The 17,071-nt window shown below is 56.4% G+C and overlaps 1 protein-coding gene across 5 annotated transcripts in view; it reads right to left on the bottom strand.

Moving 5' to 3' along the window:
• Positions 1-2,367: 2,367 nt before the first annotated feature.
• Positions 2,368-17,071, bottom strand: part of UBR4 (ubiquitin protein ligase E3 component n-recognin 4) — a 135,986-nt gene continuing 121,282 nt past the window's right edge. For all 5 annotated transcript variants that reach the window (XM_046015857.1, XM_046015864.1, XM_046015875.1 and 2 more), the window contains 8 exons: positions 16,390-16,503; positions 15,010-15,152; positions 14,464-14,589; positions 13,211-13,405; positions 10,334-10,558; positions 7,115-7,205; positions 6,352-6,514; positions 2,368-4,032 (listed from right to left, as the gene is read on the bottom strand). In XM_046015857.1, the coding sequence (XP_045871813.1) occupies positions 3,968-4,032; positions 6,352-6,514; positions 7,115-7,205; positions 10,334-10,558; positions 13,211-13,405; positions 14,464-14,589; positions 15,010-15,152; positions 16,390-16,503 (1,122 nt within the window). In that variant the 3' untranslated portion in view covers positions 2,368-3,967. The remainder of the gene's footprint in view (positions 4,033-6,351; positions 6,515-7,114; positions 7,206-10,333; positions 10,559-13,210; positions 13,406-14,463; positions 14,590-15,009; positions 15,153-16,389; positions 16,504-17,071) is intronic.

The following is a 17,071-nucleotide window of genomic DNA, read 5'->3' as shown; positions in this document are numbered from 1 at the left end:
AGAGGCCACCGCCCGGTGCACAGCACAGCTGAGCCTTCTCCGAGCCCCGCGCTTCCCCATGACATCACATGGCTCACGGCCGGCAGAGTGGAGAACAGCATGACCACCTCGGAGCTCACGTGGCAGACTCCTCCAGTCTAGCTGCCTGTGCCAGCAAAGACCGCCGAGGGTTCCCCCGGCCTCGGGGACAGGAGGGAGCAAGCCAGGCCGCCCTCCTAGCCCCTCCTCAGGGCCTCCCACTAGCACCAGCCGCCCCAGCTCTCTCCACGCCAGCAATGCTCTCTGACGAGGGCTTGACAGAGGCGCCGCAGGCAAAGAGCCTTGCGGGCACTTGGGAAAGACTCATCTTCATCCTTTCTTGTCCAGAGGCCCACCTGCTCCCTCCGCTGCATCTGAGTCTCGATAAACCCGTCTTGAGGCAGAAAGAGGGTTGAGGTGGCCTAGAGAAGCTGGAGGAGTCGGTCTAAGCCTCGTCCCCCATCTGCCGTCCCCTCGGTGCTGCTGGGACGGTGAGGGACAGCAAGCGTACAGCAGGGACTCCCCCTGGAGTGGCGGCAGGGGGTGGGATTGAGCAGGCGGCCACCGGCTCGGGGACAGAGCCGAGGCTCCACCGTAGAGGTGAACGCATGAACTGGGAGTCCAAGTAAGGTAGCATCGGCCTGAACTCAGCAGGCTGCACGGGGCGGAAGGGAAGCAGGGACAGCCATGGGGGGTTCCTGAGACAAGGGTGCAGCCATGGTGACAGGTGGCTAGAGGATGACAGGACACTCTGTACTTTGAAACCAGAAAGCAGACTGAACCTCCCTATCGGGCTAGGCTCTGAAAGTGCCCACCTGGCCAAAGCAGCAGGGATAGCTGGGAGCCAAACACAGACCCGGTGCCCTGCTGGGATTGGCCCCTTACAAGTGGGCGAGAGGTGGGCATGGGTGCGCTAGAGGGGAAGCGCACTGACCCAATCGCCCCGATCATCCTGTGTGGTGGCTGAAGCCCCGTACTGCCACCTGCCTGCCCACCCTTACCTGTTCCTACCTAGTGCCCCTTGCTGGAACCTGGGCTCTATGGGGACAGAGATGACACACCGTCATGCCCTCAGCACGTGCCTGGTGCCAACTGGATGCAAAGACCTGCGTGCAGAAGTTAAGTAAGGGTGGGGAGACCTCTCTGGAGTCCCACCCACAGCTCCTGACCCCCGGCAGGCAAGACACTCCCTCTGGGGGCTTGTCACCTCAAGCAAAGTGGGTTAAGACCATAACCTGCAGGGTCCCCATGGGAACCACGTGCAAAGGACTTGGCCAGCCCCTGGTTCTCAGCAAACGTAACTGGGGGCAGGGGAGAGAGGGCCTTGTGAAGACGGGGCCACCCAGCCTCCCAGGTAGCCCCTCACAGCAAACCGAACTCAGAAAGCCAGCCGCCAGGAGAGACATGACGCAGACTGAGGACACCAGAGGCTTTAGCGACCCAGGAGCGAAGTGCTGACATGCCATCTAGACTTGAGGGGCTGACACACTGCAGCTGTGACCACGGCTGCCCGTCTGGAACCACCTGAACTCCCCAACTGAGGTTGCCTGCTGAAGACGACAGGAGTCCAAGAAGCAATGAGCCCAGAAGATGGCTCAGGGCAGGAAGGCACGAAGCAGCTTTCTGCCTGGGATTCCTTGACGCTGAGGTCAGGAGGCAAGGGCTCAGAAGGCTGAGTCTGTCCCTGGACCAGTTCCCTCTCCCGCCCAAGCTCTGCCTAAGGCGCCACCCTGGGACCAGCACAGAGCCTGTGCGGCCACCACACCAGCTGCCCATCTGGGACCGCGGCAGTCACAGGAAAGCTGCAGCAGTGAAAGCAAGAGGCTGGGGCATTTGGGCTGGAGTCAGAGTTCCCCGAGGCCTCTGCAAGAAATGCAAAAATGAAGGGCAGAGAAAAATAAACCAACACCTTGCAGTGAGCTTTGGCAACTCCGGCTCTGCAGGCCAAAGGAAGCAGACTGTAGGTAAGCGTCTGCAGGTGCCTTGTCCACACTTATGATGCCCTAAGGGGTCACTGTGAAGGTGGCTCCGGCCCAGCACCTGGTAAGCAAGGGTCATCCCCACCGTCTACCCTGGCTCCTTCCCCCACTCTCCCTGCTGGCTTTGCAATCTCTCCCCTGCTGGAAGGTCACCGAACAGCAATCCAGCACACAAGCATGTACCTGGAACGGGCCCTTGGGAGACCAGCAGCCAGTGAGAGGCGAGGGGCGCGAGCCGGTGTGAGCTTGCTACGGTCGGTGGTAGAAGCCTGTGTCCCTAAGACTAAGGACCTTCATCCTCCTCCACTAGACACACTTGGACCTCAACTGAGACACAGAGTTTTGCTAAAGAAAAAGGCGAACTCAGGTGGATTGAAAACGAGTTCATTAGTAGGAGCAGCCATTTCCTTACTACACGGCAGGCAGCTGAGCCCCTGGCCCCAGAACTGCCCTCTGCTGCACCTGCCGACAGTCCCATCTTATAGGAGAGGCTGTGGAGACATGCGAGGCAGCCGAGCTGGCATCTGAGCAAAGGAGGAAGAGCCCCTCCCCAGCGCCCATCAGCGCCCCAGAAAGCTCCTCGCCTAGCACCAACACCAACGTGCTCTTGTGCACGCGGGCACACACGCTCCCGCCCGTCGAGGCCGCCAGCTGGGCTTTTGCCACCGATCGCCTTTGTCTCTCTGGCGAAGCCCCAAGCAGGACACTCCCGCCTGCCTGTGCCCATCTGGTCAGCGGCTCTGAGGGAGGGGCACCAAGTCCTCCTGGATGTGTATGTCTTCTAAAGGGGTCCAGAGGGACCTCCTGTCCCAAAAGGTCTGGCCTGAGGAACGAGCCACATAAGCTGGGCATCGGGACAGAGGCGGCAGTCTTCAGAGAAGGCTGGCAGAGTGGCTCGTGGAGAACAAAAGATGGCCATGAGCGAGCTCTTCCTCCCCATGAGGCCCCACATCTGGCACAGCCTTGCCCCAGAATCTGGGGAGAGGCCCTTGTGGGTCTTGCTACCTCACTAGCAACAGGGCCGTTGCCCAAGAGCATGGGGAAGTGGCTTTCAAGGCGCCCAGAGGCAGTTGCCACCGTGGCACAGGACACAGCTTCAGGGCAACAGACCACCAACGATGCCCATCCCCAGATCCTTTCCTGCAGGGCCACTGGGAAGAGCAGAAGTGCACGCGCGCGCGCACACACACACACACACACACCCCCCGCAGAGACTGGAGCCCGGCAGAGAGTAGCTCAGGAAAGGGCAGCGACAGCCCCGGGCCCTCTCCTAACACAGGAACCCAGAAGCAAGTCACCAAAAGCTCTCCGACACACAGCGAGCAGGAACGTCAAACGCCCTCACTCCGCCGCGCCTGCCCCTGGCCGAGGACTGCAGGCATCGGCTTCGCGAGTCTTTGGGTTCCAACTCTTAAGGCCAAAAAACTAAGAGAGGCCGAGGGATCTGTTTTAGGAAAGCTCACACTCCTCAAACATGTTGCCCCAGCTTGCTGGCCGAGAGCAAACGGGCTCCGTCTGGTGCTGACAAGAACGACAACTCGGCTATGTCAGTCTTCCTGTGCTCACGCCAGAAAGCGCCGCGCGGCCAAGGACAGCGTCCAGCCAGGGGCACTGAGGGTGGGTTTAAGCAGCAGCAACACCTTCTCTCTCAATGTGTAGTCAGTCAGTCGTTTATTTCTCAAGATGTGCACACTCAGGTGCTGAGTCGGCCAGGCCAGCTCGTGGCTCCTAGGTACGTACAGGTCCTTCCGTGGCTTGGGTTACAGACAACTTCATAGCTAGTGCAACACACACACACGATAAAACAGGAAGCCTAAAAGCCCCAAGCCACTCCAAGAAGACATGAGGGGGGGAGGGAGGAATGATGCCGCAGAGTCCCGCAGGGGGAGTCAACGCGCAGGAGGGAAGAATGCGGAGGACGGAAGGCAAGCTAGCTTCGGTCTCTGCCCACGGCAGCTTCCGTGTGGTGCTCAGGGGACTGAGTTCAACAGGTCCTTCAGGAAGCTCTCGGGATCGGTGACTTCTGACAACAGGCCTGGAAAACAGGGGAGGGCAGAGGTCGTTAGGCACGGGCACACACAGCCCCCGGCCCCACTGAGTCACGGCTGCCCCATCCACATAGAGAACATGGTGTGCCCGACAAGCTCCGACACGGCCGCTTGGGGAGACAGTCACCAAGCAAGCACTCTCGTCCTATCAGAGGAGTTAGCTGTGTTCCAGGACTTGGCACCACTGCATGTTTAAAGGTGTTAACACGGCAGAGGCTGACCCTACGGCTGCCCAGGGCAGAGCTCCTAACCCGGGTCCGTGGACCACCGCACGGGGGGAGGGGGTGGGGCGACAGCTCCGGTCCGCTGACACTGAGTGCGAAGCCGAGGGGTCGTCTGAGGGGAGAGAGCCCACAGCATTCAGCCTATTCTCGGAGAGGTCAGGGCCAAGGAAAAGCTAATACGGGTGCCCCCGAGGGCGGGGAGGAGGAGAGCAGGGTAGTAGGCCCCCGGGCTCAGCCGGGCTTCGTCCCAACCTCCAGTGAGCCGCCAGAGCTCAGCAGCTCCGTCTCCGCAACCGGCAAATGGGGGCAGTTAACAAGTCCTGGTTCGGTCACTGGGGGATTAAATGAGGCCACGGATGTGAACGTGCCAGTGCACGGAAGGTGCACAGAGGCCCCTGTGGCCCTCCCTCACCGAGCAGGGCGCTCCCGTTTCACAGTCATGAGTGGTCAAGCCCGAGGCCTGGAGCCACTCACGCCGAAGTTCTCTCCGCAGCAACCCCAGCGGAGTGAAGCCTGGCACCCGTCACCCTTTGTTGGCTTTGGAAGCTGTTTTTGCCTTTGCATTGAGTAGGGTGTGTCCGATGTTCTGAAATTTTCTACCAGTTTAAACAAAGCAATAAAATTGTGCTGTAAAACCCGGCCCTGAGTGAAGCCAACAGAGGCTCCCCGCCCGTCGGGCTCCCGCTCTCCCCGGCTCCAGGCCACGGGCACTGCCGCGAGCTGCAGGGCGGCTGGGAAGCCCCGGAATGAGACGAACACCTTCCTCCCCTGCCACCTCCTCCCGCTACTCAGACTCTTCTGTTCCCACTCACGGCCTGGTTCAGACACCCCCAGAGCCCTGGTGCCGGGCAGAGCGTGGCACTGAGGACACACGTAACCCGGGCCACCTGCTCTTAGGCAGGGACCGACCGCTCCTGGGGAGAAACGTCAAGGCTACCAGTTAAGACACTGCGCTGAGCAGTGCCAATGCGTGACCACCAGATCCCAGGGTCGGCCCCAGGCCAACAAAGGCACAGCTGTGCTCAGCTTCCACGGACGCCACCTCAGAGCATGGCCACACGGGAAGCCCCAGAGCACGTGGGCACTCCATCAGGTGGCACTGAGCTGGGAGGAAGGAGTCAATCCCAAGGAGCATCGCTCCGGACCTCTGGGCTATGGTTCCCAGTGGACAACAGATAGGAAAATGCTAGTGGAGGCTTTCTCTTGATAGCGAGATCTGAGAATTTTTTTCTAGTTTCCTTACACTTCACAAAAAGCAGGAGCAGGGCAGGTCCTGTTCCCTCGGCCTTGGCTCTGGCAGCTGTCCCCCGGCAAGGCCGGGGACCAGACTCTGGTCTGGTCTGGTCTCATCAGAGACCAGACTCTGATGCACCAGAGCCCGCAGCCTGATGGGGCCTTTACAAACCCGCATGCGTTTCCCCAACGACCTCTGCCGCCGTCCCGGGGGCTTGCTGATGAGATGCCATGTTTGCAAGGAGGATGACAAGTTTGTAGACAGCACTGTGGCCAGGAAAGAACTAGAACTTCTCACCAGCTGTGGGATGAGGGACTGTCTAAGGGTGTCTCGAAGGACAACAGTTCAAAGTGCTGCCGTGTTTCTCCAAGCAAGATGCTCTTTGCTCTGCTCTCCTATCTACCACTTATTTTTAGAGTTAAACACTCCCCTCTTTGCCCTGGGTAGCTGTGACAGAAGTTTCAGTCCCCAAGAGGCAGGAAGAATGCAGGTCAGCTCGATGTGAATTCTCTGTCATAAAAAGCCAGGAATTGAAAAGAGGCTCTACCAATTTTTCAGGTATGCCCCACAGGAGAGAGCTAATCCCCACAGCCTCAGTTACCCCATCGTGAAGTGGGGGTAACCATGGTCCCCGCCTCAAACACAGGAGCAGCCCAGGGCCTGGAAGGCAGGAGTCCCCACATGCCCCAGCCGCTGTGCTTACTATCAGGGGCCTGGTGTTTACATCTCCCTCCCAGATCTTGCTTGTGTGTCTGCTGCTGAGGAGATGAAAGCTAAGATCAGCCCCGCTAAGATACACGAGGATTCTGCTGGAAAAGATCTTTGATGGATAAATCCTTGACACTGACCAGCCGCATCGAGGAACTCCGAGAAGGTCTCCACTGGCATGAACTCCTCCTGGAAGGTCTTCAGGGCTTTGTCAGCAGCTTCATGGATGGGCATGTCGTTGTGGCGGATGTATTCCGCTAGAGAGCAGGACCAGCCTCCCTCCGTGTTACTGGTAGGCACCTTCTACAAGAACCAACAGGAGACAGGCCCGGGGCTGGATTACTTAATGCCTCGAGTCAGTCAGGCGCTCTCAAAGCCAAAAAGCAGCCCTCCTCCCTCCCCCCACATCAAAGCTTCCCTGGAGGATGTGTTTGCTTCTAGGAACAACAAAGTCTCGTGTCATTCCTCTTGTAGCCCCTTAATGATGCACCACGTCACGTGACCTCCAAGCTACAAGTGACCGCTGTTCCTGGCACAGGTCCCATCTGCATTTCCCCAGGAAAAGGACACTAACCATGCCTCAACTGACCGGCATCCCCCGACCCCAGGGTTCTCTCGAGGCAGAGGGCAGTGTCTGTCCTGTGAGCTGGGCCGGAGTGAGTCACACTCACACAAGGCAATGCAGGTCACCCAGAGCAGATAAGAACAAACGAGGGCGACGCGGAGGGCAGCGCGGCCTCGGCTGCAGACGTGCATCACAGACGGCAGGCTCTCAGCGAGCGTGCAGATGCTTCCCCGGTCGGTGGTTTGCTGCCGGTGAGAGGCCGTGGAGCAAAGGCAGCCAGCAGCACAGACCTTTCACACCCTCGCAGAAACCAGCCGAGCTTCCAGCAGCTTCCCTACCTTAAACATGTTGTAAATGAGATCGACGAGGGCCCAAAAGAGAAGGGAAGAGCGGTAGGCAGAGTAGTCCTTCACTGCCTTGTCTGTCAGCCTGGAAAAGAAAATCCGATGGCATGCCCATGAAGACCCTGGCCCGACATGCACGAGGACAGAGCAGAGCACGATGGCAGCAAGGCCAGGGTCACATTAATCTGTGCGCCACTCCATTCCCGCCACCTATCTTGGCAGAAAAAAGCAGCTGTGGGCAGGAATCTCTGAAGCCGGGACAACGATCCATGAAATACTCACCCGTCGTACGGACTCTCTTCCAGATCAGGGTGAATCAGAACCAGGGGGACATAAGGTGCACGTGGCAACCCAAGACCACCGCCTTGAAGATATGCCAAGGAGTCCCACATGTCCTGGTCTTCAGCCCCAACACAAGCCCTTGGACTTCATGGGCCCTCATAAAGGAAGTGGGAAACAGGGTTTTCCCTCATTCCTGACATTCCCCCGGGAGAATTTTCGCACACAGCAGACCCAAGCCAGCCAAGCACAGGGATTCGGCAACCACAGGCTGTGTTAGAAAGACAGCGAGCTGGCAGGGGTGGGGGGGCACTGGGGCTGAGCAAGAGTAGTATCTAGGACACCTCCTAAGTCCTGGTTAATCCCAGAGCTGCCACCACACCCTCTGCCCCTGCCCAGGACCATCTCCACTCAACCTAGTGATTCAGTGCAGGATCAAAGGGCAGCAGGCCCTCAGAATGCCGGGGGCGGCCTGTGACACCATCCCCTGCCCTCTTGGCAGACGATGCTGGTGTGAGGAGCAATGACTCTAAATCACAGTGGTAAAGCCACTGTGACAGAGAGCCCTGACGCCCTCTGCACCGGCAGTGAAAGATCAGTGCAAGGTTATGACCAAGGGTTTGGTTTTGTTTGCAAACTGCCTCACATCCGAAGTAAAAGCTAGATGAGCCCTTGTCATGGGAATCCTGTATCTTAGAACACACTGGAACAAAGCTCATAACTAAAGGGACTAAAATGTAGTATTAAGTGTATGTAAGAACCAGCGAAGTGAGACAGGCAAAGAGGTTATCACTGAAGCCGAGACTATCCCATATGGGCCTCAAGCAGAAGAGACTGCTGAGCCGGGCATGGGCCATCCAAGCCCACACACAATAAATATAAATTCATTAACAAAAGTAAAGTAAAACAATAACAAATGAGACAATTCTTTTGCTCAATATTCTTTCTGCTCCCTCCCTGCACTCCACTGTCCTCCAAAGCACCCTCTCTCTCCAGCGGCCCTGAATGGGGGACTCTGCAGCCTCGAGTGAAGTCGACTGCCAGGCCAGCCAGGGGACAAGGGGGACACCCGCCCCTCTGCAGCTCTGCACGCTGCATACAAGCCGCCAGATAAGGCTCTGACGGAAGCCTCTGGGAAGTCCCAGGCCTCACTACTGGCAAGTTGCTGGCAGAGGAACCCTTCTTCTGTGAACAGCGGAAGCAGCCAGCTTCTCTTGTGCAGATCCCTATAGGTTCTTGTATCAGCTGCTGCCTCCCACCCCATCGTGGACTTATGACAAAGCCTCCTGCAAGGGACACTCTCTGATGTCGCCCTCTGAGTGTCCCTCCAGCACGGTCTCTCCTCAGAGGGTGTCCCAATATGGGGCTCACGCCCGGCACCTCCCCAACTCTGTCTCAGGGGTGCCCGCTTGGGCCTCCACCCCATGCCAGGTTTGGTGGCTGCTGCGCTGTGCTAAGCAGGAATCATGAGTGACCTGCCCAAATTAATTATTTTAGGCTAATTAGCAAAGGTGACTAAACCGCCACAGAGAAAACGGCAGCTTGGGAGCAGAGCCCACACCGGCATTTCTGCATAAGCTGTGGCCACACGGGCCTCTCCTGAACTGCCTGGGACAGTGACGAATTCTGGTCTCTTCACTGAAAGCAGAAGAGCTCCTGTGGGTTCATATTCCACACCTGCCACTCACAGCCAGTGCCCCACAAAGAGCCACTTTCCGTGCCACGGAGACGGGCTGAGCCTGGCTTATCAACAACCTGTTATCTTCCGGATGGAACTTCTGATTTCTAGCAGCTAGTTCAGCATGAATGCTTTGGACTCTGGGAACACTGGAAGGTGCTACGACTGGAATGGGGGAGGGGTGAAGTGGCTGACAAGACTCGCCCCCTCCTCCTCTCCACAGAGCAGCTGGTACCGGCCAGACTCAACACCAGAACCCAGACCTGGTCTCTCTGAGGGTGGGAGGCGCCTGTGGCCAGCAAGGTGGCCTCGATCAGAGCGGTGGGGGTCAAAGTACCGGATGTGCCAATCCAGGCACACGGCTCTCACCCCCGCTGGTCTGTGCCCCTTTGGTCTGTCACTGTCAGGGGCTGGAATGCTCCTCCTCCACTCCCTGGTTGGCCTGCAGATGTGGAAATGTTCCCTCAGATTTTAGCAAAAGCAGACAGATGAGCCCAGATCTTCCACTCCAGGGAAGTGGCAGAAGCAAGCTGACAAACCTACAGCCTACTCTGGACTCCAGGACAGGCGGAGGCTGCACAGGGCCACCACGTGCCTAGAGGAGTGCCCACGGAGTCCACGCAATGTGTGGAAATCCGCGGTCATCTCAAAGGGCTTCCCGTTGTATATAGTCGTTTCTCTTAGGATGCCGCCCATCTGACCCAAATCACAGCACCAGGTCATGAAAACAAAGACACTTCCTTCCTGAAATGTCATTCCTTCTTTGGGACATGTCCACATGAACAGGACAAGAAAGGCTCGTGGAACATCGGGGAGACAGGACAGGAATGTGACCAAGGAGAGAGATAATGAGCATTTTGTGGTCAGAAGAGAAAATCCCCAGTGCAGTCATGGGGAAGCCTTCCTAGTTAATGGCCAGCCCAGCAGGACTGGGAAAACCCAGTTACCTGACCCAGCTCCCTGCTGGCCCTAATTCTCCTCATCAGTAGCCTCGTCCTGCGCCGGGCTGGCTACTTCTCTGGAATCGTCCAGACTGGAACCTGGCTCCGCCTTTCTAGTGGCTGAACACAAGAGACCCGGAAGTGGCCAGGCACCTGCCAGCCATTGGGCCTAGCCTCTCGGCATGAAAGACGGAGATGAGAAGGGACAGAAGGCACTGAGTCGAGTGAGCAGGCCCTCACGTAGAACACACAGGGAGTACACAAATCAGACATTAGGAAGCCCCGAAGATGGTACCCCCTGAAGCAGGGACTGACCTGGTGGCTCCCCCTGGAGACACTGCCCGGGCATGAGAGGTCACCAACAGCCTCCGCAGGATTTCCACACGTGTGGTTCTCCACTTCTCGGGGGGAAGGATGTGTAGGGCCAGGACTGTGAAATAGTGCGGCCCATCCACTTCAAAGGCACTCTCTACCCACTTCTCCTTGGGCTGCTCCAGAAAGCCCTGGAGATTCTTCTCTTCTCGCGAAGTTGCTCGGGTTCTGGAACAAATGGGACACAATGAAGCCAGGGTAGAAGCAAGGCACCAGCAGCAAGAGGAAATGAAAGTTGGTCAATTTCTCTTCTTCTTTTAAGCTTCTGGAACACTTGGATCATGGAACACAGCCACCCACTTTGACTATCTCTCCCATCCCCGCTCCGAGGGCTGCTGCTTCCCTTCCAAGCCCTTCCCGGTGACATGTTCCTTTCCCTCACCAGCACCCACCCCACATTCAGCTCTGAAACAATTTCAAACAACTTGAGCTCTTGAGCCCCCTTGCACATGGAGGGCACATTCACAAACACTCCACCATCAAAGCTCTGGAAGGTGACAGTTGGCACCTTTTTACCACAATAGCTGAAGCCCAGAGCAGTGAAGTGACCTTCCCAAAGCCAGCAGGTCCATGAGTGAAGGAGCCAGTGTGAGCCCAGATGTGGATTCTGTGAGCCCGCCTATGCTCTCGCTCAGTCCACGCAGTCCTCACAGCTAGGCTGTGAGTGCTACGTTCACACTGGTCCCCACTCTGGGCACTTGGGCACTCCACTTCGGTGTTTCCTTATGTGTCTATGACATCTACTTCTGGGTGAGCAGTGCTCCCTGTTCTCCCTCTCGCCTCAAGTGTGAGGATGTGATCATGAACCGCACCACGAGGCACCACTCTGGGAGCATAAAAAGGATCATCTCACCTACTCCTAACAACAGCCCTAGGACAGAGGTAATACCCCGATTCCACAGAAGGGAAAACAATGGAGAAGAGGAATTTGCAGAAAAGGTAACTATTTTGCCCGAAGTCACACACTGGGGAGTGGAAGACCTAGGCTTCTGGATGCCGAGCCAAACCTCCACATTCTCAATCCCCATGAACACTGCACACACATACACCTCCCCCCGCCCCGCCACCAGCTTCAGCGAGTAGCCACTGGAACAGCACGGGGACATCACTGGACACCTTCCTATCACGTACTCCTGCCCTATAGCCTGAACAGTGCTCTCACAAGGGCACTTGATGCTCTAACCTTATCCTGTGGGAGGAAAGGAAAGGAAACATGACTCCAGCAGCCACAGGGATGGAAGTCACCAGGCCTGCAGACAGCACTAGCAGACATGGGACTGTGGGAATGCAGGAGGAGACAGTGTAAGGACACCCTGCTTCCTTCTGCTCCAGAAGAACGGACATGGATGACACAGATGAACATTCCCAGCTTGACTTTCCAGAACTGGGAGTCAGAAGCTCCCTGACACTGTAGTACCTGCCCAACTCTGCTCTGGTTCTCAGTGTGAACTTCCTGCCTGTGGACACAAAAATGTGCCACCCAGGCCCTGCTGTGACCAAGCTCACCCCACACTGAAGTGACCAGCTAGGGAAGTGCTTGGTGGCTGGGCAACAGTGCCTCTCCATGAAGCTTCTGGTCAGCTTCTACCGGACCTCTGAGACACAACTGACTCACTCCCTAAGCAAGGGACTTGAGCAAGAGTTACAAGTATCTGGCACCTGAGAAACCCAGTGCCACAAAGTCCCTGGTTCTCTTCTGTCGGGCAAATCACGCTGCCTCCGTAGGGCTGTGCCCCCCCTTGGAGTGAGCAGTCCACTCTGCCTCACAGCCGCCAAGAGACAGGTCTCCACAAAGCCACGGACTCTGTCAAAGGCCCCACGAACACCAGTAATTAGCACCACTCAGGCCTGCAGCAGTCTGGAGAGTGGGAACATCTGTGCTGTCAATGATGTGGGTGTTTCTTCTGACGGTCTCAACAGCTTAGCAGATGAGGTCACCCACTGACAGAGACCTGCCCATGCATCTTTTTAACAATGAGGGCTGCGGCTCAAGGTCAGCCTTCTAGCTCACCGGGAAATGGAAGGGAAGGGGAAAACAACATTGTTGAAGGCAGAAAACCAGAAAGGACAAGAGACAAATTGTCTGCTGCCTCACCTGGCCTGCAGCTGCCTCGGGCAGACGGCACACGGCCTTTCAACAGCCACTGATTCCCTGCCCAATGCAGGTGTCAGACTCTTGTGGGGAAACAGGGCCTAAAGCACAAAACTGTCCAAACTAAGAGCTCAAGTATATTAAATCTCCCAATTCTCTTTTAAAAATCTAGGCTGAAATGAATGAATACTATTCTCTCCCCTAACTGCTTCTTTAAAACTATACTTTTCACTATCAGTCTAACTGTTCCACGTGGGACAGTTGAAATCGATAAAAACACAGGCCCTCTCTCCTTCTATCACCACCTAGCCTTCTCAATAATCTTCAACACTCCCTGCCCCTCAACTTGCCAGAAGCGCTGTTCACCGGACAGCAAACAGGTACGGCAAGTCCAGTTCTCCATTTATAAGAAGGGTCCCTGGTTCTGCCGCAGGCCCTGGTCGTGAAACCTTCTCCTGTTACACCTTGTGTGCCCTTGACAGTGACTGTGTCAGCTCTGACCCACAGCCTCCCCCATCCAAGAGCACCGACTCCCATGAGGAGAGGAGGCGACAGGGCAATGGAAGCTAAGGAAGTCTGGTGGTCTGGCCTCGCCCAGTTCCTGCTCCCCTCTGGGTAAGAGACAGTCCAAAGACACAGCCCTCGGCTGCCCAGAAAGTGGAGACCTTGTTGGACAGAGGGGCACAGGGAGACCAGATGGCCTCTGCCCACAGGGCTGAGATACTGACGTGTTCAGGACGTAAAGCACAGTGTGAATGATGTAGGGGATCAGGTGGATGTTGCTCTCCCGGCCGCCCCCGCCAGTGTCCGCGCTGAACGACTGCTCCATGGCGAAGCGCAGGAAGAGCAGCTTGAGGTCGTGGATGTTGAGCTGGTACGTGGGCTCCCGCTGGCCCGTGCACTCCTGGAGGTAAGTGTTGTGCCTGGGGAGCAACAGAGCAAACATCGTGAGCAAAGCAAGTTCCCTGGGGACAGCCCGGCTTGGATGGCAGAGCCCCCAGCACGGCATGGCCTGATGGCTGCAAAGGCCCCGCAGGCAGAGGAGAGAAAGGCCAAGCCGAGGATGGGAAGCGGCACCCGCAGGAAAATGGGAACAGAGGACATTTCCGTTTCTGCTAGGACGGAACAGGATGCTCTCCAAGCTCTGAGGAGAGCTCGCCAGTTTTGGGGGGCTCAATTCCTGATGGACAAATGTCACAGAATGTCTCACAGCCAAATCTGAAAGTACATTTTGGAAGAAGAAATGTGGAAGGTATTAATTCTGACAAGGTGATCTATCCATAAGTATGTTTTCTCAACTTCCAAACAAAAGGTATTTTTCTACGTCAGTGTATGCCATCATCAGCCTGGGCTCTGCCTATGTGACCTCGGTGATTTGCCTGACCTCTCTGTGCCTCAACTTCTTCATCCAGAGAATGAATGTGTGTAGTTAACAGCACATGGTAAGCATTTCAATACACTGCCCACCGTTGTTACTGGTAGGTACCTTTTCCATACCTGAGCCTTCTAATAGGATGCAGGGTGGGGCACCACTCCCCAGGGCATCAGCAAGAGCGGGCACCTCATCAAAGCTTTAGCGACTCAACTCTGGAGAATGAGGGAGGCCTGAAAGGAGCCTGATACTCCCATGCTGCCCAGCTACTTGCGCTATTTAAACCTCAGAGGCACACGCTGCAGAAGAGAAATCTCAGAAATGTCGGCTTTGAGGACAAAGTCAGGGTCCCGTGTTTTATGCCCTGAGATCAACAAGGGAGAAGAGGGAATGGATAACCAGAAGTTCCACGTGGTGTACCAGACGCTGAAGATGCTGGTTTCTCGCAGCCGAGTTCTTCCCTCTTTCAGACGCAACTTCCCTGCCAGCACGCAGACAGACCAGGGTTCCCAAGGACAGCGACAGGTCTCCGGACAGAGCTGATTGCTGATCTCCCCCCTTCTCCTGGCAAGCCCCTCTTTTCTGCCATACACACCGCTCAACACTCACCTTGCCAAGCAGGTGGCAAAAGCAGATTCAGGGACATGGGGTCCCCAGACCGGAAGGAGTCCGTTGCACTTAGTGTTGGCATTCTGAAGCGCAGCACTTTCCCACTCTTCCCGGCCACGAGCCAGCCTGGATTGGGAGGAGAGCAGGGACAAGTGACTGCTGGGACTGATTTGGCAACCTGGGCGAGTGCGAGTGGGGAAAGGTCTGCTACCACTAAGGAGAGAAGCTAGCCCGTGCACCTGGCTCTAGAGGGCTCAGCCCTCTCCATCGAAGGGCAGTGAGCGCTAACTGCTGCTTCGGGGAGGCAAGGCTGCTTTCTCCAGCCTCAGGCCACGAGCCCAGTGGATTTCCTAGTCATATGGCACGGGTGGCTCTTGGACCTGTGTGGTTTAAGGCACGACACCCTACTTCCGAGACGAAAACCTCACAGTCAGAATCCTCCCTCCTCCCAGTACGGGGCCCTGGGCAAGCTGCCCCCGCTCTGACACAGCACGGGCCTGGACAGAAACAGCTGAGGAAGCAGCCTACAGAGGAGCCCGGGCCTACCTGACAGCAGCCAGGTGGCAATCGTAGTGCACGATGTTGAAGTGAGACACGGTGCTGTAGCCCTGCTGTTTCCGGGGCTTGTTCTCCAGCTCTTCCAAGGCTACCCGCTTGGTGAAGGTATAAATGCCCAGGACTTTTGCGGGCTGTAAAGACACCAGGAGAAGGTGAGGTGACCCCCAAGGCAGGCTCTGGGAGGAGGCGAAGCAGAGGAGAGGGACCCGCAGGCCTCCCCCACCAAGAAGGAATGCACTCAGAGCGGCAGTGCTGGGCCAGCACCTTGGTCTCTTGGTTAAGCACTTGGCCAGACACAGCCCTAGGGAGACGAGGAACATGGGGAGCAACCAAAGTAAAGCAGAGGCTGTGCGAATGGGAAGGCAGACATGGAAGTAAGTCTACATTGTCACTCTTCTCTTTTGGCTGCTTTATACAGCTGAAAAGAAAGAATAAAGTGCCTTCTGGGTAAGTCACTTGCTTTACAAAACTTCTTGGGCTGCTCCCAGGAGCCTGTGCCATTAGCAGGACTTAGAAGGCTTGCAGCCCTTCAGCAGCATGGACGCTAAGCAGGACGTTCGAGCTGGAAGGGACGGGGACGCCTTGTAGGCCTTTAGGGGAACAAATGGGTCATTGCTGCTCTGATCCTTCCAGTTGTAAATCTAGTTTGGTAGAAGTCCTGATCTTCTCCCAGATATCCTGGTTAGAAGCAGCACAATATATTTTTTTAAAGCCCCAGGTCTGGAGTCAGAGAAGCATGGGCTAGAATTCTGGCTTTGTCACGTGACCCTTGTTTTCCCATCCATAATTTACGGGTTCTGTAGCTTTAAAGACAAAATTACAGAAAGCTCTGGGCACGGGGACTAGCATACAAAAGGAATCCGGTGAGTGGCGGTTCCAAGGATGATGGTGGTGGTGGTCACGGTGATGGTGGTGGCAGGGGTGGTGGGGCCAGTGGTGATGGCAGCGTGGTGGCACGGTGGCAGTCGGGGAGGTGATGGTGGCGACGGTGAAGGCTTATGTTCAGAGCAGTCTGCCTTCCTCATTTTAGAAAGGACAGCTCGGGGGGAGCCTGGGTGGCTCAGTGGGTTAATTAAAGCCTCTGCCTTCAGCTCAGGTCATGATCCCAGAGTCCTGGGATTGAGCCCCGCATCGGGCTCTCTGCTTGGCCGGGAGCCTGCTTTCCTTCCTCTCTCTCTGCCTGCCTCTCTGCCTACTTGTGATCTCTGTCAAATAAGTAAATCTTTAAAAAAAAAAAAAAAAAAAGGACAGCTGGCCCTGAGACACGCCTCGACACCAGCTCATCTAAGAATGAGGAGGCCCGCAGGAGAAGGATGCCACCGGAGCTAGCAGCCAGGTTGCCCACCGGGCCCAGGACAAGCACTCTACCTGGAACTTGTACCCTTCCCTGCAGATGCAGCACGTGAGGCCCGGCTCCTCAATCAGCTCCTCCATCTGCTTCAGGAGCGCTGTCTTGGTCACGACCTGTCCCTTCTCATTTGTCTGCGGGGGAACCCAAGTGGCATGTCAGAAAGGGATTTCTACCCACCCCCCACCCTAGCTTGGGGATGCTCAGGAGCGGGGCTGCCCTTCCACAGACACTAGAGGGAGGATGCATGGAAAGAAAACCTCTTTAGGTGGCTTCCAATGAGGGTAGAGACCCAGATTCTTCTGCTTTTCTCTTCCTGCAGACTGCCACGTGCCACCAGAAAAGCCCCCTTTCTTTGCGCCAGCACTCCCAAGTCTCAGCCGCCAAGGGCTGTAGCACCAGGATTCACTTCACGGTTCCCATGGGAGTTCTGAAGCTGCCCACACCCAGCCTGCTGCTCTGGAGAAGGCACTCACAGAACTACTGCTGCTTCCAACGTGGGGCAACAAGAACAGACTATGGGGTCCAAGAGACGTGCATTCATGCTCTTGTCCACCTCTTACTGAGCATGCGCCTTGGCCTACTTCCTTCGCTTCTCAGCCTCTATGACTTCAACCAGAAAACGAATACAGTAATATCACCCTCACAGAACCACATGAGAGCTTAAATAAAGTCTTACAAGCAAGGTGCCTAAGCATAGGG

The sequence above is a fragment of the Meles meles genome, chromosome 1 (assembly GCF_922984935.1).
Source record: "Meles meles chromosome 1, mMelMel3.1 paternal haplotype, whole genome shotgun sequence".
NCBI lineage: Eukaryota > Metazoa > Chordata > Mammalia > Carnivora > Mustelidae > Meles > Meles meles.
Note: the sequence above shows the minus strand (reverse complement) of the source record. Positions and strands in the feature narration are given on the sequence as shown.